At 42.3% G+C, this 22484-nt stretch overlaps 1 protein-coding gene across 1 annotated transcript; it reads left to right on the top strand.

The window, feature by feature from the left end:
- The first annotated feature begins 15 nt into the window (after positions 1-15).
- MAP3K8 (mitogen-activated protein kinase kinase kinase 8) lies at positions 16-21491 on the top strand. Its single transcript, XM_065831622.2, is given in 13 exon segments — positions 16-851; positions 1248-1439; positions 2027-2140; positions 2142-2368; positions 2371-2399; positions 5084-5208; positions 6070-6430; positions 9184-9348; positions 10862-11123; positions 13600-13706; positions 17582-17734; positions 18356-18602; positions 20109-21491. Coding segments are annotated over 12 exon segments (1998 nt in total). The 5' UTR covers positions 16-851; positions 1248-1365; the 3' UTR covers positions 20243-21491.
- The last annotated feature ends 993 nt before the right edge of the window (positions 21492-22484 follow it).

Below are 22484 nucleotides of genomic sequence, written 5' to 3'. Positions count from 1 at the left end.
CCGTGCACCGTGTTCGACGGCGGCCGGTGAGGTTCAGCCTTCCTCTGCCTGGGGCAGAGTTTGCCGGATCTCTCGGCTGTCCTCAGGTCGCCAGCGCGGCGTTTGCCGGGCTGGGAAAGGCTGGTGGTGCCCCTGGGGCGTATGAGAGCGGGCAAACCCAACCGGCCAGCCAAGGGTGCGGGTGCAGGCAGCCGTCTGTTCTGGGCAGAGGGAACAAACCGAGCTGCCCAGGCGAGGCCCCGGGTGTGCGGGGCCGGCAGCTGCCTGCCCGGTGCAAGGAAGCGCGGAGCGGCCTGGCCCTGTTGCATGTCCGTCTCCCAGGCCTGCGGCTGCCCTTCTGTGAGCCCCGCCGGCTGAGGGCAGGAGGGTCAGGGTGCGTGTGGAACCTGGAGGGTAATAAAGGTGTGGCAGGTCCCGCACCAGGGAGACACAAGCAGGGTCACTGTGGAGACGATGTTCCGCGGCGGCTAGGCACAGAGCTGCAGGGCACCTGGGAACTTGTCATTGTCCGGCTGTGTGTTTCCCTGGATAGGGAATGGAGAAGGCGTCATTTTCTTTAGTATTTAAAACCAGTAATTCACGTAAAAAATGTGGGTACATCTGTAGTGTATGTTAGGGGCCATGTGGCTGCTTGGTGTGTTAGTAGGTCTTCACTGCCAAGCTACACACTTAGTAGCCTCTGGGTGAGTCGGGGTTTTTAGACAATTATTGCAACTTTATTATCCTTGTTTTGTATCCCAGAATGATCCAGAAGACAGAGAGTAGATTGCTTTTAAAATACTACATTTCAGTTTATGTTGTATGTACACATGCCAGGGAGCAGAAACTTGTGTTTTCTCTGTCTCTTCATGGTAAGTATGCAAGTTTCTTCTGGAATCCTATGACTTATCCTTCTTAAATTCATTGATGTGGGGAGAAACTCCTCTTTTTCCCTTTGAAGCTGGTCTAAAAGAGGAAAATGGTTTCATTAAAATTAGTTGTGGGTTTAGGAAAAACTAATAACCCAAGCCAGTTCCTGAAAGAGGATACCTAAGGTATCCTGGCATGAGAGCTGCTATACATTAAGGAGGTGTTACTCAGCCTTAACCTCCCACTTTCGAGGTGCTGCCAATTCCACCCTCTCCTAGGCCTGGCCTCTCTCCTTTTTACCTCTTCTCCTGTATCCTACCTTCTTCCTAAATCCCCTTTTTCTTCCTCAGGTTTTTCTTCCTTTAATAATCTTAAACTTTTTTGCATTTTTTTTACAGGTGTTTCTTAGCAAATGAACCAAATAGTGCAATTGAACAAGGTGAAGCTCAGTGAAGAGGACACATATTTCTTTACGAAGGTTTTGTAATGTCATCTGTGTATTTTTGAGAAGAAGTCATGTGTGATCGGAGGTTAACCCTGCTAGCAGAGTTCCATGTACTAAGTTACGATGCTAAGGAAAACAAAATCAGGTAGTGAGTCTTTCTGAATCCCTGCACATTTCACGCCATCATTTGTGCGATGCTTTGGACAATTTTGAACGTAGGCAGCAAACATATAACTATTAAACAGGGAAGTCAATGTGTTTGGATAATGTAAACACAAGAGGAATTGTGTGTTCTGGTAATGAACACTGAGGCCTAAGGCAAGTCCTGAAACTTCATAATGAAAGTTTTACCATTGACTTCAGTAAGCAAATAGTTATTATAGGGAAGATAATAAACAGACAGTACAACTTGTGTCTCTTGAGATCTGGAGACAGGCTGGAGCCATTAGCTCTTAGTGCCGCAGGAACTGGTTTTGGTTATCCAAGACGTGCCATTTCTCTTCTTAAAATCTAATTCACTGAAGTGGAGCTATTGGGCAGCACAGTCCTGCAGAAGTTACTGCCTTTTGGCTGTGAAATAAAATGTAGTCCTGCCCAATTTTAGTGCTTAGCAAACTCATGCTATTGTAACCCAGAGTATTTTGATCCTACTGCCACTAACAAATCCTTCACATTGTTGTCCTAAATTCCCCCGGAGTTTCAGCTGAAGTTTTGTTCTGATAATGTGCGCAGGAAGCTGCTTGGCTCCCCTCTGGCTGCGGATGCTGCCCACGGAGACACGAGGGGCTGCGGGAAGGGGTTCACCGATGCCACGAGCCAGCGACACGCAGTTGCCGTCGGGAGGTGCCAGGTCAGAGGACAGAGGCAGAGCTGGGGCTGCGCTTGGCCCGGGGCAGCCCGACACCGGCTCCCACCTTCCGGGAAACCGAAACAGAAACCTCGGCGGGAGCCGCCCCGGTCCCCCGCCCCCGGCGAGGGGCGGGCAGCGCCACCTGCGCCCTTCCCCGCCTCCGGGAGTTTCCCGCAGCTCCCGGCCGGGCGGCCCCGGCGGTGGCTGCGTGCGGACGGACGGACGGGCTGCACGGCCTCTCCTGGCGTCCTGCGGGTAAGCGGGGCCGGGCGGGGAGGGCGCTGGGGGGCAGCACGGCTGCCCGAGGGGGCGGCGGGGGACGGAGGTGCCGGGGCTGCAGCTGAGCGGGCTCCGGCCGCCCTCAACCCCGGCCCGTCTATCCCCACCTGCGCTGGCCCCGGGGGGCTGCGGGGCAGAGGGGACACGAAACACCCCTCAGCTGCGCTCCGGGGTGGCTTGTTCTGTTCCCCAAGTGGAAATCTGACGTGATGGAGAGATTGAAATTGTTGCAGTTTCTTGTCCCTTAACAGCAGAACTTTTTTTTTTTTTTCAGAGCAACTGTGCTTTTCAAGATCTGTCAATAACTTTTGTTCAAAGCAAATAAGGATTATTACTATTTTTTTTTAAATCGCTGACGGAAAATTACTTTCCACTTAGACCCTGAAAATTATTCCCTAAAAACAGCACAATGAATCTTTATTATGGGGGAGTGATTGTGTTGAGCCATTCTGTGCAGTTTTTGGTTAGTTTAGTTCTTTAAAAAAAAAAATAAAATTGTAGTTTTGTTTGTTTGTTTTGTTTTGTTGATCCTTGACACACAAATCCCACAGGGGCTCACAAGTCTGGTATCCAGTTGCTCTTATTTTGTTAAGGTGGATATAAGGATGCTCTCCAGCAGCACACTTCTCAGAAAAAGAAGTTTAAAGAAAAGCTATTTGTGATGAATAGAGAAATAAACTCTTGGCTTGCAAATTACTCATGTGATGATGTTGAAATAATGGCAGAACTGAAGAGTCTTGTGCTTTAGCAGCTGTTTTAAGTGCTTACATTTAGTTTTACTTTCCCACCATAGGTAACCGGTTTTTAAACTGAGAATATAAGTAAAACATACTTAGTGATGTAATTTCTTCATTTAACTGAATTGTATAATATGATTTAGAACATTACTTAGGTGCCTACCACAGATACTAGTAGAGGTTTTTAGGGAAGAAAAGGGATTCCCTATTGTTAACTGGACACCTTTTTTGCCAGTGGTGGAAATATAATATATAATTTGCTGTGTAATTTTAAAAATCAGCTTTAAAGAGACTAGATGCTGCTCATTATTTGAACATTTAGTGTTTAGAATTTGCTAGATGTAGGGAAAAATGAAGGGTCTGCAGCTTTCCTCAAGCACTGACAGCACAGAACTGAGAATATGCCGGTTATAGGCACTTTTTCTTGTCATTCAGAGCTTTTTGATAGTAGTGAAACTGTTGAGGGTGTTGTTAGTATTGTCCTGTAGTTTCGGAACATTTTGAGGAACAGAGCAGAGCTGGTACTTACAGAAAGCTGCATTTGGTCTAAACTGTACTGTTGCTTTATGCATTAAAACATTAGCAGAGAGCAAATTAGTTTAATCGTGGTACGAACTTGTCTCTATCCACAGAAGACTAGAGCATCTGGAGGCTTGTGTTTTTCTTCAGAAAGTCCCTGAGGACTAGTTTCTGACTTTACCTGACTTCTCACATACAGTCTCTCAGTTCCTTTTATGACTGGACTGTTTCTTTTCTCTCTACCCCTCTTAATTCAGCACCAGAAAAAGCAACGAATAAAAGTCTTGCTGTGGGGAAACATAGACGTTTCCTTTATAATGAAGAGTAAACAATTTTAACAGCCTTTAGCTTGGGCATAGAACAGGAAGGTGGGATGCTAGGGGTTAGAAAACACCCTCAGCATCTTGTAAATCTTGTGTAGGTTGGAAAAACCTGACCTCTCAGCACCCAGGTACAGAGTCTGGGTGCTCCCTGCTTGAGTAGTGCTGACGACCACACAGTTCCTACTTGCCTGCCCTAATGCTAGGGGTGCTCTCAGGTTGATTGAGGCTGGGTGAACTGGTGTAGAATGCTCGTGAAAGTCACTGTGTCCATCCTAGGGGGATGGGGGGAGATGGTGCTGCTCCGCCACTGTCACCCAGGGTTTGAAAAGGGCACCGCAGTCTGTCCCCTCGCCTTTTCCTGTGCTGCAGCTGCTGAGCTGTCCTGTCCTGCCTTTCGAATTCGCAGCATGTGGGCTGAGTTTCTTTGCCCAGTGAGCCACGTCATTTTACTCGGTTTTGTTCAGCGCTAGAGCTGACGTAAATACTCCAGCCCATGAGAAATATGTGCCATAAAGCTTCCACGTCTGTGTGGGGAGGGTAAGAAAGATCATGATCATAACCAAAAACTGTACCTGGGTAAACGGCATTGCTTCATGGCCTCAGGGAACTGAGTCTGCTGCTTGTCCTTGAGATAGATCGTGCTTGCTTCTTTTCTTCTTTCTTTTTTATGTATCTTTTGGTCTGATTGTTATCTTTTGCCCAAAATAGATAGTTGCAGTGGATTATGGAAAAGGGAAGTGAGAGCTGTCTAAATAAGGGCATACTCAGTTCTGCGAGGGGAAAAGGAGATCCTTCTACCTTCTTTGCTATTAAAAAGTATGAGGCAGAAGAAAGAAAACCTGGGACCTAACCATGGAAAACTTATTTTTCACTACTACTTGGAAGTCTGAATGATCAACTGTCATCTTTTTTTCTTTGCCAAAAAAAAAAACCTGTTATCTCAGCCTTGTGGTTACTAGTGGTTTGGTTTGTATTTTTTTTTTTCCATGAAGCCTGTGAAGCAAATGATCATATGAGTATAAACCAGTCTTTCTGCTTGAGCTGGTCTGCCACTGCTTTATTTGTTTTGCTTTTTTAATAGACTGCTACAGAACGGTGTGAAATTGTCATCAGTGGTAAATACGGGTTCAAGAAACATGACGTCTTTAGGGATTATACTGAGACGTTTTTGATGGTTTTGTGTGATGCAACTAGGATAAATACAAGGTAAGTGCTCCTAGACATTTACATGTTGAAAACTATTTGTGTGAGTATTTTAGTGACTGACCATGCACATGCATTAACTGGAATAGAGTAACTCTCTCTGGCTTAAAGTAGGAACCTGGGATGGGAAAGGGCTGCTTGGGATGTCAAATCCAGTTTCTATTAGTGAAAGTCCATTTCAGCAAAATGGTCAAGATTGATCTTAAAAAGTTATTGTTAGGAATAGTGAGGGTAGAACAAACTGCTAAAAACTGCTTCAAAAGCTTATTGCTTTTATGATAGCTTAGTTTCTGACTTCTGAAACTGGTGACAATTTCAGTTCAAATCTAGTTCTGGTCAGTTATTTGCAAAAAACAGATGGGTTGTGTATCTCACGTGGTGACTTACTTATGCTTTATGCAATTATATTAACAGATGCTTATTAGTAGTGGAATGATCTTGCTCCATGACCTTCTTTCTGGACACATCACATAAATTGCTCATAAAAACCTGGGGATAAAGTAATTTAGTATGTTTATAGCTCTTTGTCATTTATTTCCAGATAATGAATTCCATCATTTGTCTTGAGGGTGCTCCTTCATTTTTACATATCCAGCAAAATATAACTAGTTTGTGCTTCCATACCGTCCCCATTCCTCTAGCAAAAACCATTGTCAAAGTAAAATCCATGAATGAATGACAGGGGAGGTTTCTTTTCACTCAGTCTTCCAGTTATGATCGTAATACAAATTAATGATTTAAAATGTAACTGTACAATCATGAATTGTCTATCACCCTGATCCCTTCTTTTCATTCTTACTTTGCTAGAACAAATTTAGGTGAAAAGATTCTTCAGGTTTGTTTGTCTCTTTTTTTTTTTTTCAGGAGTGGTTTTGCAAAGTGGACAGTAATGGAGTATATGAGCACGGGTAGTGATAACAAAGAGGAGATTGACTTGTTGCTAACTAATTTAAATATGTCTGAGGTGATAGACATCATGGAGAACCTTTATCCAGGTGGAGACCTTGAAGTCTACGAAGACAGCTTAATTACAATGTGTGAAGAGGCAAATCAAAATGAAGAACGTGCGGAATCTTTACTCTTTTGTGAAAGGGAGGTTTCTTTTATGTCCTCTGTCAAATATGGGACTGTCGAAGACCTTCTTGCTTTTGCAAATCAGGTGTCTAACACTGCAAAACCATTTAAAGGATGCAGACAGCAAGAATCTGGAATCCTCTTGAATATGGTATGTCTCTTTTATTTTTACTTGAAAATTTGTAGACCTTAGGAGTTGGAAGTTATTAATGACTTTAATTAAAGATCACCCCCAGTCCCAGGAGTAACAGCCAGGCTCTTGTTCCCTGTGCAATCCTGGAACTGGAGGGGTTCTCTGAGGTCATCAACTCTAGTCCCTGCAGTATCCAGCAGCTATGGAGAAAGGGCTTTTGTTCAGAAAGATCCACTCTATGTTGCCTGTTGGTATCCCTGGAGATTAGAAAACATTTCCCAACACTGAATGCAAACTTGAGACATGGAGTAAAAAACAAAAGGCACAACTATGATGGCTTACAGGTTTGGGAGACAGGCTTTTCCACTGTCTTGTGTTCAGGCAGTAAAAAGAGTTTATTATGCAAAATTCTCAAATAAAGGTCTAGGATCTATTTTGCTATAGTTACTGAATTCACTGTAACTGCATGAAATGTGAAAAGTAGTAATGTAAGGAGAAAAAAAGTATAGTATCAACTGTGACTTTCAGAATTGCAATATTTTGTAATATCACACTGCTAAATTCAAGTATAGATGTGTTGTTCTGAGATACATTTGTTTTTTCCTAGAATTATTGGTGTTCTACAAGCATCTGTAGGTATTAGTTTTATTTGACTTGTAGTTAAAATCAGTTGCTCTGGAAACAACCAACTGTGAAATGGAAGTTTGTTCATATATGTTTGTGTTGCTGCTTTATTTTCTTAAGATGTTCCACATCTATCATCTTAAATATCTTGCATGTAATAGGTTTTATATGTGAACATTGATTGCTGGAGGCTTAACTGGTTACTCAGGTGTGAAATAGCACAGGGTATTGTTTTATTCTGATTTGGAGGGAGCATTGCAGTATAGCAAAAGTCACTTTTTAAACTCTGACATTGAAATTACATTTACTAATATTAAATGTTTCCTATACTTAGGGTAGACACTGTTCTTACATACTCATGGCTGTTTTGCTTGTGTATTATTTCTATAGATGCATACAATTGGTATGAACCAGGTACTATTAGGTGCATGTGATCCTATTAAGCAACTGAGGATTGGAGATGGGGCATTACCTGTACATGCATTTCAGCATGTGCAACTACACTGTAAATATCTACAGCATTTTAGTTAGGAGCAGGAGTGTTTCTGATTGCTTGGTGACCCTCTCTGACTGCACCAGGGCTTATGTCACGAAGGGTTTTGGAGTGCTGGATCTGCAAGCTGGGATTCCTTGAAACTAAACTGGAGGATGCATTGCAGCCACAAAAGAGGATTCACGGCACAGGACCAGGCTAGGAACTAGTCCTGAAAGCCTCCTGAAAACGTGAATAGCGTGGCGATTGTTGCTCTCTTGCTCTGCAAATCCATTCCACTTGAGTCTGTGTTACTCTCCAGGACAGGTGCAACCCACATGGATTAGTTAGTCTCAGCCCCTTGACATGCTGAAGTGCGTAGGTGAGATGTACGGATTGCTACAGGCTTTATTCTGGTGCTGATAAGTAAAGGGGAGGCTCATTCTGCATATTCTAAGCAAAATACTTTTTATTAAAACACACACACCCCCTAACAGTGAAGAACTTACTCTCCTCAAAATTAAGAACTTTGAATAATAAACTTTATTTCATGTAGATACTAGTCAAAAATGACAGTTTTAGCAGTCAAGAAGGTACTTTGCTAATTGAAAAGCATGTAGTTAAAGCACAGAAGGACTATGTGCATTACATCTTAAAAAGAAATATAAACCAAATAATCTTCCTAATATGCTGTTATCTTAAAAAGGGTAGCTGAAGAGCTGGGTACGTGAGGCCATGTGACAGCTACGAAGTGATAAATATCCTTGATCTGCTTTTACGTATCTTCAAAAGTAGCAGTAAACAGGCTAATGATATTCCAGATGCTGACAATAGTGTATATCCCTGAATTAATTAGAAGCATGTTCACAGGAAACATAACTTACTCTTTAGCTGAGAGAATATTAAGAGACTGAAGAAATAAAATCAAACCTCAAGCAGTACTCACATGGCTGTAGTTGGGAGTTTGGTGTCACTCTGTCATGTGCAGAGTTGGGCAGCTGTTCCGCAGGTAGATTTAGAACAAGATACTGACTTAGATGTTCTGAATTGCTTCTTGGAGGAGCCCTCCTCACCTTGTTGACAGTATAGAGAACCAAAGCTCCCAATGTTACCCACCTAAAGCAGACACCGTGACTCACGCTTGTTTTTTGAACTAGAAGAATGTGGCTGATAAAATCATGGCAGGCTTCTTCGGCCTTTTACTAAGCAGCAGAAACTCTGATACAAGATAAAAAAAAATCAAAACGTGTTCCTCTAGCAGTACATGTGATATTAGGAAATGCTGAAACTGTTGCTCACATTCTATAAGATAGCATGTGAGTAACAGGTATGTGGCATAACAAGTTAGCAGATTACAGGAAGGGCAAACGTGCAGGTGAATTTAATAAGAAGAGGTGGGTAACTTCATTAACCCAGCTGCTGTTGTTGTTGTTTCAAGACAATTAATTGCAACTTACACTTCATAAGTTAGTCACTGGAGAGAAACGTGGATGCCTGGGCTGTGAATGAATGCCACGCCTCGCATGCTGTTCTCATTTGGTGTTTCTAAATAAAGACTGCTGGACAGATCACGTGTATCAGGCACATACATAAGCAATGTATTTTATTTTTTTTTGGCTTGAAGTAGTTTTAACTTCATTGTGATTTTTTTTTTTTTTTTCAATTAACTCCACAGATCACACCCAAGAATGGGCGCTATCAAATTGACTCGGATGTGCTCCTGTTTCCGTGGAAGCTGACTTACAGGAACATTGGCTCTGATTTTATTCCTCGTGGAGCTTTTGGGAAGGTGTACCTAGCCCAAGATAGAGAAACCAAGAAACGAATGGCATGCAAACTGGTATGTTAGTTCAGTAGTTTAATCTCTGAGCAAATATTGTATGACGTAATATATACACTGTACTTTCAAATATGACTGCATCAAATTCCACTGTTAGGCTGGTGATGGTCTTGGTTTTCTCGGCTTACACAAGGTAGGAAAAATGCGTGGTTTTAACTGTTAACTTGTTTTAATTTTTTGGGGTCTGGGACTGCAAAAGTTTCTGCATTTTGAAAGTATGTGGAAGTGTGTGTAACTGCCATGTGGGCAGGCCTGTGGCGGAGCGGGGGTAGAAGAATTTCTACTTCTCCTGATGTGCTCATGGTGGTAAGATATCAGCATGAGGTCACATCCCTGATGAAGGCAAGAGCAAAACGCTGTGGCTGCAGATGATGTTAGCATCTCATCCTTTAACTGGGGTCTTTAGACTTAAGTTTTCTTTACTCCAGTGCCGTTAATGTCCCTGAGAGCTCAGCTTATGTGCAACTCTAATTGTGTTTTGGGCATTGACTGAGTTTAAGGTTGCGGTGTCTTAAGAAAACTGTTGAGCATTGCCCTATTTTTATGCAAGCCAACATTTTCTTTCAACTTCACCATTCAGCATGCTATTCTGAATTGAGCAGTAAATATTTAGGGCCAGTTAAAGCTCAACTGAGGCATTGCTTGATGTCCCCCAGCTCGTGAATAAGTACCTGTAATACTTCTGTGTGAGAAGAAGTTGGGGAGGCAGCTGTATGTCCTTCCCTTGCAGCCAGTGTATCTACATGGGGATAGATTTAGTTTACTGTTTCTGCATAAACTACTGTAGAATTAAAGCATCCTAATGTTTCTGAAAATACAACCAGTATTTCTCATTGCGATAAAAATATTATTTGGTTCACAGCCACAAGTCTGAGAGAAAGAGAGTAAAAAGAGTGGCAGTAGCCTTTCTATGTGTAAGCAAACACTGCTTTTATTGTCTTAGCAATCTGCAGTCAGTACTTTTTAAAGAAATAGTGCTGCCAGGTGCTCACTTTAAAGCAAGTTTAATTTCTTGTAAGCCATAAAACAGTGCTGATAGGGATTGAATTGAGGTCAGTAATGGTCCTGAGCATGGTTAGTCTGCAGAGTGTGCTGTGTGTTGCAAGCACTGATCCACGTGTGAAACAGGTGTGTAGTTCTGGTAGAGCTGAGGAGACTGCACAAAGCTAGTGGAAAAAGCAGAGGGATTTTTATCTCCTTCACCAGGAAGTTTGCATAGAGCTTTTGCATAACTACTGGACTTTGACGGGAATAGCTCTTGCTACATTGCTTTTTCTGGAAGATTGTGCTTTTTATTTGGGCACGATTCCAGAAACTCTCTCAAGTTTAAACAAGTGGTGTGTCAAGTGGAAATGAAGAACAAGTCACAGAATCAAAATAAAGCTCTGTATTTTAACAAGTGGATAGGAGTGCTTTGTTTCCTTCTTCCATTTAAATCTATAAGATAACTAATGTTAGTATGGATAACCTGTTTTTTGAACTGCTTTTCTGTGGTCTTGTTTCAATGTCTTAGGTCCCAGTGGAGCAGTTCAAACCATCGGATGTTGAAATACAGGCATGTTTCCGTCATGAAAACATTGCTGAATTATACGGTGCTATTCTGTGGGATGAGACAATCCATCTCTTTATGGAAGCTGGAGAGGGAGGATCTGTGATGGAAAAGCTGGAGAGTTGTGGTCCTATGAGAGAATTTGAAATCATTTGGGTGACAAAGCATATTCTGAAAGGACTTGACTTTCTCCACTCCAAGAGGATTATCCACCACGATATCAAACGTATGTGTGTGTGATTCCTTGGGGTGGTTTCTGGTCCAGGCTGGGCTGGGGTTCTGGTGGGGAGCCTGGGGCTGAGCCTGGGATGTGTGGCCTCCCATCTCTGGGAGGGAGGGATGGATAGCGCTCAACAAGTGGCAAGGTCAGGTTCTGGAGGTAAGAGCTGTTTATACAGTTTATTAATTCACTTCAGCGGAGAGGATGATTCGAAAGTCATAGTTTGTTTGGCTTTCTTGAGCAATTCAATTTGAAATAAAAGCCTAAAGAAAATGAGTAAAACTATGAGTCTGTGTTAAGCCAGAAGTTTCCTTCTTTCTATATAAATTCATCCTAAGTGCTTCCATGCCCACCTTATGCTTGCACCTTCTTCTAGGTTTTATGTTTCTGCGTGGCTGTTCCTCAGTTTGAGCCACTTTGGAACTAAATACATAATTTGTACTGTGTTTTTCTTTCAACAGTTACGGCAAATTTTAGTACATATTTGCTTTTAAAAAGTCCTGGGTATTTGCATGTATAAATAATCAAGCCATTTTGATATTAAATCTAACTTTAATGCATTAATATTAAATGGTTTAAAATGTTAATGCATTACATTAAGTTTAATATTAAATACTGTTTCCCCCAGCACCTCCTCCTGCTGCAGACAGATAAATTCTGCCTTTCTAGTAACAGTGCCTCTAATGGAGATATTTATCTTCTTGAGTTAATTTTTTGCTAAACTTGAGGGTTTAAAATAGAAATACTCAAACTGAAGTGTTGTAATAAATAGTTGACAAAAGATGATTATCAGGAGTTGCTAAATTTTGATCTCAGTTTGGCGTTGTTTTTACTAAATGTGGATCAGTACTTTAGTTGTAAGTCTTTGAGATTCTTACAACTATTAAACTGCTTAATTTTCCCTTGTCCTTTCTTGCTTGTAGTGTCTTGCCCGTGGATTTGTTGTAATTGACAGTAACAATGACGTTAATTAAGAGGCTTAAAAACCAAGCCAGTCAAAACCCAACCTACTACATCTAGATAGCGGATAGGAGAACCAGCTCATTGTGAATGTGGTGGCTGTGAGTGTGTTTTGCTTTTTCCAGCATTTTTCTATGTTACTAGATGCAGGGCAGGAGCTGAGGTGGCTGCCTGGGGCTGGTGGCCTCCAGGGTTGATGTTTTCCCTTGCCATGCAGAATCTATAGAAAAGACTGTTTCCAAAACATGTCCGATTTCTTCCTCACTGCACCAACCGCTATTGAGCCTCTGTCCATCTGATGCAGGAGGAGATGGGGATTTTACTGAAAGACTCCCTTGAGCCAGGAAAGGGAGGAGGAGGATTTTCTGTTGGCTCTTAGGAGCAGTTCAGTGCTGCCACTCATTTTAAACCCTGTTTGGAAATCGGTTAAATCATAAGGTGGGAGGAACACTAGTCCAAACCCAGCCGAAGCTGGGGCTTGGTGCAGTCCCAAACAGGCAGCAGAGCTTGCTGTTCTGTGGCAGTGTGGACCTCTGCACTGTCCTTTATGTGGTGTTTAAAATCTATATCTTCAAAGGTATCCCTGAAATTACAGATTTATTTACGTAGTTTTGTAGCACTGACAAGAAGGCAGCTGTGTGCAGGTTTGCCTCAGGAACTGGTACTGTGGAAATCAAACCTGTGTCTCCCACTGGATGGTCATGGTGGGCACTGTCAAGACTGAAAATGACCCACAGTTTCCTTTGGGAGAAAATGTGTTTCTGTTTTCTGAGTTGGAGACTTCATTTGTCCATGTCTTCTGAAACAGCAAACAAGAATTTCTCAAGGCTTAAATAGAGTGCTACCTTCATAAATACAACTGCAAAGACAGTCTTTGAGTACCAAGTTGTGCCTTGGGCAGAATTTTATGAAGGAAAGTGAATTAAGCTCCTAGATACTGCTGCAATCCTGTGGGAGTTTAGAACTCTTCACCTTTTATTACTTTTGCAGCCGTAGTCTGACTGTTGTCATCACACTGAGCCACTCTTGCTGACCAGTGCAGGACACTGGTGCAACTGCTGTGGAGGGGCCTCGGTTACACTCTACTTCTCTCTTCATTTAAATCATTAGAGAAACCCCTTGGTGACCAACAGTTATGTTGTTTGCAGACAGACCTGCACAGCATGCCCTTCGCCTTGGAGACCATCAATCTTCAAGCCTCACTGTACTGAGGTGCCTGCCAGTCTTCTACCTTCCTCCCTTACCCTCAGGCATTTTCTCTTCTTTTTTTTTTTTAAGCTAGGAAAATGACCAAACATTGACTATTCTCTTGCGTAAACCACTCCAGTTTTATTTTTAAGATAAGTTTTAAAATTGGATCTAATCACCAACAGACCTGTTTTAGCTAGGAGGACTATGTCAGCTATAGAGACTGGTTGTGCTAATCTGTTTCAGGCTAACATCCAAATGAAACAGACATTGTAAAAGAAATGCCTCCAACATGATAGAAACTTAAATGCTGTCATTTGTGTTTTTCTTTTAGCAAGCAACATTGTCTTTATGTCAACTAAGGCTGTTCTGGTGGATTTTGGCCTAAGTGTTCAAATGACTGAAGACATTTACTATCCCAAAGACCTTAGAGGAACCGAGGTAAGAAGCTGAAGTGACAAAAGCCCTCAGTGTTATTCTGATGGTTGTGATGCTTAGGCTGAAATTTGGAGCTTGAGAGTAGAACCTTGGGCAAAAAAGTTTTATAAAACTTACCAAAAAGTTGCAAACAAGCATTAATATAATCTCAATTAGATTTTTATTTTCAACTTGATGAATGGAGAATCAGGTGTTATACTTCAAAAGCCATGTCACCTCCTCTGCAGTCCTGTTTGTTAGTGACTGTTAAATCTGAAGTCAGAGAAACTGGGGTTCACTGAAGTCAAGAAACAGTGCTCTGAGGAGGGTTGTTTGCAGTGAATCAGCTGCTGGTCAGGGACACTTCAGACTGGAATTTGGTTCTTTGCTCTAGCAAAGATTTTTTTCTGAGATACGAGCTACGGACTGGGGTGACCTGCTCAACACAGCAGTTTGATTCCTCCTGTGAAACTGCAGAAACTACAGACCTTTGGATTTCGTCCCTTAGTATTTCTAAGCTCTGTTCCCCATCCCCACGTAACCCTCTTGTCCTTTGGAGGTTATGTATGGCATGGCTGATGATTATCTGGTAAACTACTTAGGCATTACAGGGACGGAGGTGAGTGTCTTCAGTGACTTTGGCTCTGAACATGCACAGAGGTCCTGCATGTCACTTGGGCTACACCCACGCTGAGGTGTTTCCAGGGCTGGAGCTTTAGCAAACAGCCAAGCAGCAACAATTAGCTTGGGTAGCTGCTGCCAATGTGGCTTTGCATGCTCTCTGCTGCTGGAGGAGGTTCTTTACAGGAAACACTTCAGCCCAAATGTTGGTGCTTAGCATTTGGACAGTCTTCCACAGCATAGGCATGTGTTTAGAGGACATACTTCTGTAACTGACAAAGAGCATTTCACTCTTTGGAGGAATGCAATAAACCAACATTTCACAGAAGGCCAGACTTGTTTATTTGTTTTCAAGATATTTGGGAAAATACTTGAAGATTTGTTTTCGCTGTCTTTCTAGTCAGGGGAATTAAGAGCTTAAAATGCTTACTGTGCTGGAGGCAACATGCTTTCTGGCATTTGATGTACCTGATTTGTGGGTTTATTTATTTTGATTTGGTTTGTTTGAGGGATTTTTGTGTGCTGTGTTAATGAGAATAAGAAAAATTGTGGGAATGGGCTGGAAGCCCGTGTGGGGTATTTCCCAAGAATGGAGATGTATGTAAACAGGAAATTTCCAGGTTTGTGGACTGGACTAGTGCTGATCTGCTCGTGGCTGTTGGAGAACAGGCCAAGTTCATGTTAGTAAGAACAACTGCAAAAAACACTTAGTTCTTCATTTAGTAGGAAGAAAATTGTCCCACACTACTGAGCGCCTGCAGTCACGTCCTCAGAAAACCGATAATCCCCACAGCCCTGAAACATGGTGGTGCTTGGTGTTTGCTGTCTCAGGGAACAGGTAGCCTGTCCTTGGAACTGGCAATCCTGCCGTTCTGCTGCAGCATTGCAGGCCAAAAGTAAGGTTGCAGAGGGAGCGCTGGAAAAGAAGGCTTTCAAATAGCAGTCAAAGCCTTATAGGAATGTCGTGAATGCTGGTCTATAGATTTTCCTGCTCACAGTCTTCCTCCAAGGCATATTCTTCTCCACCCTGCCCATGTTCAGCTTTGTGGGTTACATAATTCAGTCACTCCCAAGTGCCCTCCATAGTCTTTGATAGCACTGGCTTTCTTGACGTTTTTCAAAGTAAGATCTTGACCCTTCAGAGTCTGAAAGTACTGTATCTTATTTGTTTAAATAATCACAATTCTGGGCAGAATGATTGAAAGATAGCTAAATTTTGTTTAGTTGGTGTAGCATGAAAAGCCTGGGTTTTCTGAACAGTGTGTGTACGACACACAGAGCACAATACACCATGGTTGTGATGAAACTACTCTGCAGGAAATACTTTTTCTAGGCATTTGCTACATTTTCTGTTAGGCTTCTGTCACCTGGTTAAAATGTTAACTTCAATTAAAACGATTTGAGGGGAGGAAAAAGTTACCTGCTAAGGTTTATGGAATGTGGAAGGTGTGACTTATTTGTAGCAATGCTAAACTAAAACTAGCACAGCACAAAGAAGGGGACAGGTTTTAACTGGGTTGTGTCTCTGGTCTGACTGGCAGACAAGTGCCAGCCCAGCAGCAGGAAAGAGTGGGAATGGGAAGGTAACTGGGGCTTTAGCTGCCTCATTTGGTGGCAACAGAGACTTAGGCCAGTCTAAATCAGTTTGAAATTACAGCTTTGGTGCACATCTCATTTTTAATGTTTTGTCCCTGTGCAATCGAGATGCACCTTGACCATACTTTGACTTTAACTGCGGACAGGTTCTTGCTCCAGCTTCCTTTTTTTTCTCAAGAATATAGCTGCTTTTTGTTTATATAGATTTCACTTGAGTTGCACTGTATTTCCTAATGACGTTTTTTTAACAAAAGTAGAAATTCTGTTCTTTGCTCCTAATGAGACTTAGAGGTGGCGAGTGCAGGCACACTTACTCTAATCTTAGCCACGAGGAAATCAATGGATAGGAGTATGTGGCAACTGTAGACACCTGCTGAACCTTTGCACGCACTTCTGATCTGAAGCACTGTTTGCAGATATGGTATGTGATTTACTGGGAAATATTCCTTGGAATTTGTATGAGCCCTACAGTCGTTCTCAGTGTGTGGTAATAAGTAGTCAAACTATGCAGAGATTACTTAACTTCCTGCTCCTGTGTCAGTTCATGGCTTTTAATGTGATTCTTTGTGGCAGGATGACTTGAAATAATTGAATTCTTCTTGGCTACTTTAGAGGGAAGTTGGATGAGGGAAAAGTAGAAACAAGAAGCAAGCAGGGTAGCTTGTTAACTAAGTGTGTTGTGGGCTGTGCCCACGTTGTGTTGAAAACAGCTCCCTCAGTCGGTGGTGGCAGAGCCGTGTGGGCAGCTCCTGCCCGGCAAAGGCTGTGGCTCCTGCGCCCTGGCCCTCTGGGTCTCCTCCAGCTGCACTCAGAGCTGGCAAGAGCTTCCCACCAGATCCTTCTTCAGAATCTTGCCAAGTGCAAATGTGAAGTGTTTGGATGGATACTGTATTTTGGATTAGAAGAGATTAGAATTTTTGGCTTAAAAAAAAAGGATGGAAGAGGGATGCTTGCCTTAATAGCTGCTCTGGGGGTAACCTGGTGGAAAGGGTACCCAGCAGGACTTAAGAGACCTGGCTTGTAATTTGTGCATTACCTTAGACCTCGCTTGTTATTCACCATCCCATTTCTTAGGGTAATGCCCCAACATGCAGATTATCGGATAACGGGGTGAGAGGAGAAGAGTAAGGAAGACAGGAGGGTGTCTATCTCCCAGTTCTGCCCAGTGGAGCATCCAATGCCACAGGGTTTGAGGACTGGACCCCCAGCCGAATGGCTTGCAGTGAGTTCACCCTCTCTCCTTAGCCTGGTGCACACCCATGTTACTCAAGCAGAATGGAGCAGTCCCAGCAGCACCCAGCAAAACAAACTGGCGATTCAGGCACCTCTTTTTGCTGTGGAGGGAAGAGGTTCCTGCTACCCAGCTGAACGAAGCAGAGTCACGGCTTGAAGCTCAGCCTCTCACAGCTCAACCAAATCCCCTAGCCATTGAGCCGTGCCTGTCTGGTGAGGGCAAACCTGGAGTATGAGTTTGTCCAGGTGCCAGACTAGAAAATCCCTGTGGTTGTGGGAATGCACAGAACAAAAAGTGTTTTCCCCAGCTGGTGCTTGGTCTTTAGGCTGCAGGTACTAGTGGGGTGCATGCTTTCAGAGAGAAGTTTCCCAGATCACAAAATGTCACAATTGGTCTTTGCTTGTTTTATTCCCATATTGATTAATCTTTTTTTGACTGTTCTTCACAGATTTACATGAGCCCTGAAGTTATCCTCTGCAGAGGCCATACAACAAAAGCAGACATCTACAGCATGGGAGCTACTATTATTCATATGCAAACTGGTATCCCACCCTGGGTGAACAGATATCCTCGTTCTGCATATCCGTCCTACCTTTATATTGTAAGTGTCTTTCCTTAGCAAAGCTGTAGTTTGGTTTCAGTTGAAAGGTTTCCTGTACTTTTGTTGGGAAAGCTCCAGTCATATAAAAACTATCATAATATTTGTCAGAGAGATGGTATCATTCTTTTTGCTGCAGTGGAGGGAGGGAAGAAGTGGGTTTTGATCCCTTAGGGGAGGACAGAGGCTGAGATGGAGTCCTCTGTGGTTTGTGTTACAACTTACAGACCTTGGGTTTACTGCAAGGGTGGAGTTCAACAGTCTGAAACTTCAATGAAGCAAGCCCATCTGTGTTCAGCTTGTCTGTTCTGGTTAGAAGTTGCAGCTTAACTGGAGCCTGGCAAATATGATTCTCTGGTTCATCCCATGTAGTACAGAAACCTGGTGAATTTGCATTGCATCAGATTTTAGGGTTGCTTGGAGTTTTAAAATTTATTATAAAATCTCCTTTTTAAAAGAGGTGGATTTTGTGCAGTTGCATCTTCTGTTCTGATTGATCAGCCCAGCTTAGGAAGGTGATGAGCTGTAAGTGGGGAATTCCCAGACCACTCATGTGGTTATCTGTGACTTCCTCTTCCATGGTTTCTGGAATAACTGTTTCAATTGTCTTTTTTATTTCAACAGATACATAAGCAAGCTCCTCCCTTAGAGGACATTGCTGAAGACTGCAGCACTTCCATGAGAGAATTGCTAGAAGCAGCTCTAGAAAGGAATCCTAATCATAGGCTGTCTGCAGCAGACTTACTGAAACATGAAGCCTTACACCCACCCCCAGAGGAACAGCCACGGTGCCAGAGTTTGGACTCTGCATTGTTTGAAAGGAAAAGACTCCTCGCAAGGAAGGAGCTGCAGTTGCCAGAAAACATTACAGGTAATGCTATCAAGTTTACTTACTTTGCACTGTGCAGACTTGGTGTCAAAACTTGATTTGACTGAGTGTTTATAAACAAATGAAACTCAAGAAGCATCTGGAAAGAGACCAATAAAAATCCCAATCAGATGAGATCAGGCCCAGAGCTTATTAAGTGTTATGTAAAACACCCATTGACTTCAACAGGGGAGGAACTTAGCCTGAATTCTGCAGCTCTGGGAGGGCTCATGAAAAAGCTCTGGCAGTCATTCAGGGCAGTTCCTCTTGAAGTATAGGTTGCTGTTCAAAATTGCCTTACTTTACCACAGCACTAGAGATGTTTTATTGATACTAGTGATTTGTTAAAAACAACAACAAGTCCAACAACCACCACCACCAAATCCAACACCTTTTGCCTCCTTAAAGAAAAAGACACAAAAAACCATAAATGTAATGTTACCGAGTGTCAACAGTACAAGCCCTTTGTTTTAAAACCATAAATGACTGTAGGATAGAACACGGCTCCCATTGTGCATTAATAAGTGATTTATGAAGGATAACACATGGACCAGTTAGAAAACTCAGTGTGTCCTTGATAATATTAAGCACAAGGGAGATATAGTGCCAGCAACCTGCTAACAGACTTTGAAATGCTTTTCTTCTATTTCTAAAATATGTGAGGTGGGTCCTGCCAAAGGCATTTAAAAACTGATCCCAGACAAGTGATGATTGTGGTAGGTATTTGAAAAGATATCTATGCAAAGTTTTGGGTGCTATAATGCATAATTGTTTCAACAAATCCACTTAACATTTAAATCAGTCACAGCCTTTGCATCCAGAATGGCATTGCTCCTTCTGAATTTTGCCTTGTGGGTGTCCTTTGACCAGCCCAGGCCATCTGAATCAATTCTTTTGAAGATGAAAAAATGTTGGACCATCAAAGAGGAACTTTAGTTTAGGTGCTTGAGATTCCATGACAATCATTATACAAGTACTCATGGGAGTTCTGCTGTTGCACACCAGGTCTGGTTTCTTCAGACCTTGATTTAAAATGAAATAAGTCTGAGGGTGATGGTCCCATATTTGTTCTGTGTTGTCACACCCAGTGACACAAAGAGGATGTCATCTGTTTAGATTAAAATTCCCCTGCAGTGAGGGGAATTCTCAGCTGGCAGAAAGCAGCTGTTTGGTTAGGTTTTTTTCCTTGCACCAAACTCTCCTTTGGTACTGTGGCTCAGGGGATGAGGAAGCTCTGCCTAGCTGTCCCAGCTGATAGAGGTTGAACACACTTGCTGTTTGCAGTAGCAAACTGCTTACCATTCTTTTCCCTAGAGTTGTGGTTTGATTTAGTATATTTTATTTTATATCAGGTTGATGTTATGTTGTCCTTAAAAATGAAGCTTTCTAAACCACAGATAAATACAATCAAATATTAGGCCAATTATTCCAGTAATGTCTGCAACTGTGAAACTGAACTAATGTAGCAATTTGTGCAATAAGGACATGTTTTGTCTCTTTTCTCTTTAGATTCCTCATTGTGTACTGGGAGCATGGAAGAGTCAGACCTGCTGAAGAGGCAAAGATCACTCTACATAGACTTTGGAGCTCTAGCTGGTTACTTCAATATTGTTAGGGGACCACCAGCCTTAGAATACGACTGACTCAGTAACATTGTGTTTCAGCAGGCCAGAAACGGACCTCTACCTCTTAAAACTTTATTTTTAAGACGATTTTCAAATTTGTACATAAAAATATTGCCATAGTAGGCTGTAAAATGTGAATAGTGTTTCACTGTACAGATGGTTAAGCTAAACCCTTAGGGGCTCTGATAAGCTGATCCCAAGCAACGATATTCATGCGCCTGCTGGTTGACCAACAAGAAGATGGCAAAAAGAACACTGCTGGGAACATCTTAATCCAGGATATCCTCCTGTGCTGGGTCTTGCACTTTTATAAAACTTGTAATAAATGCTTGCAAATACTGCCATAAAAAAAAAAAAAAAAGTTGAGTATGTGGGCTGTAAGAGTTAGTCTCTCTAAGCTGTCCTTAAAAAACCCTTCCAAAACAAAAAGTCTTTGATTTAACTAAAGACCAGTTCAGTCTTGTTCTGTCTTTGAGACCTGGCGAGACTGTGGTCGTTCTTAACAGAAATCAGGGCCTCCCTTAAGCTGAGCTAATTTCTATCAGCTATCTCTGGAGCCAAAGCATCCCTTGGTTACAGATGTGTTTTAACTTTGCATTTTCCCTGGGCTGTCAGAGCTAAGCAGGGTGCTGTTACCCCTCTCTGTGGGCGTAGGGACTCCTTTACTGGCCGTATTGGTGACCTTTGGGAACAGTTCAGCAAGCCTGCCCTGACAAAGCACAGCAGTGACTCTGCTTCCTATGTTGCAGCTACTGCAAGGGTATCTTGGGTGGTTTTCAAGGGCAGAACAAATGTTATTCCATGTTGGTATCAGTGGGCAGGCTCCAGACTCTTGCTTTTAAATACTTTAAAATTGTACACGTGTATAATTACTGCGAGTGCTATGGTTTGGAAAGCGTGTCATTAATGACAAGCTGTGTTTATGTTCCTATGGAAATAGAATTCTGTTGTTCTTGCTGTGCCTCATACATTTGAAACATGATGTTTTGGATGATAGTAAAACTATGTAAACTGCATAGTTCTGTACATCCCATCGGATGAGAACGTAAACTTTTATAAAACTCTCTTTGATGCTTAGGATGACCCTTCATAAGCATTTGTGTTAAAATGGCATACTATGTATGTTGTACACTGAATCTTTTCTGAAGCACAGTCTCTTTTTCATATGTCTAATATTTAATGCTGTTCCTAACACGTGACCTTAAAAAGATGATTTCTAGTTTGATACTGATATGGTCAATTGAATAAATCCAGCTCAGTGCCTTGAGATGTGGTCACTCTGTTTTTTCATCTTGCAAAACAGTGTGGGGCTGTGACTGTATTTGGGTCAATCTCCCTTACCATGGCCCAGGTATGCTACACAAATCATTTGATTTATTGGGGAGTTGAGTCAAGGTCATTGCTGATGGATTTTGGACTTTGGTAACAGACGATGAGCGTCTCTGACAAAATCTCATTCTCAGACCCCAACACGCCTCAACTGTGTGGATGTTGCACATGGTTGTACACAACACACAGCACTTCAGGCCTGATGTTAATTGCTGAAAAAATCCTGCTGGGAATAACCCACCTGCTCCAGTACTTCGTGCAAAATCTCTAGATAACTGGCTGCTTTGGTGAGAGCTGTGTAGGGGAGGCCTCTTCATATCGATACTGGCTTTAGTGATCAGGATTTTCAGGGATCAGAATTTCAGTGTGACTGACTTAAAGAAAATGTGTCCTAATGGTCTGGATGCTCTCCTTTGCATTGAGAGACCTGGGTTCAATTTTTTGTCTTCTGCTGAAGGCTCTAGGTCTTCAATGAAATATGCAGAATTAGTAGGAAGCTGCTTTTCAGGTAACTGGAGGTGGGCTTAAAATCTCTTCCTCAGTTTCCCTTCTATAAAATTAAGGTATTTATCCCCACCAAATAGTGACTAGATGTTACACAAATACCTATCAAGTGCCTACATGAAGTCCATGTAGGAATTGTAGACTGCTACTGCTTGAAAAATGTTACACTGATTTTACTTTTCTTTTTTTTCTTCAGTGCCATCCTCCTCTTCTCCACCCAGTTAAATGATTTAACGTGGAAATCTTTATATGATGATAGGCTCACTTTATATGACGATACGGCTGTTATGTATCTTCACGCTACACAAGTAATAAGTGAACTGGTTGTCTAAAGTAATTATGGAGAATGTATTGGCAGACGAAGACGATAAGGTTCGGCTGAGTGAACCAATAGCTCTGTATAGGTACATCCACAGGCCTGAACAAG

The sequence above is a fragment of the Patagioenas fasciata genome, chromosome 2 (assembly GCF_037038585.1).
Source record: "Patagioenas fasciata isolate bPatFas1 chromosome 2, bPatFas1.hap1, whole genome shotgun sequence".
NCBI classification, from domain to species: Eukaryota; Metazoa; Chordata; class Aves; order Columbiformes; family Columbidae; genus Patagioenas; species Patagioenas fasciata.
Note: the sequence above shows the minus strand (reverse complement) of the source record. Positions and strands in the feature narration are given on the sequence as shown.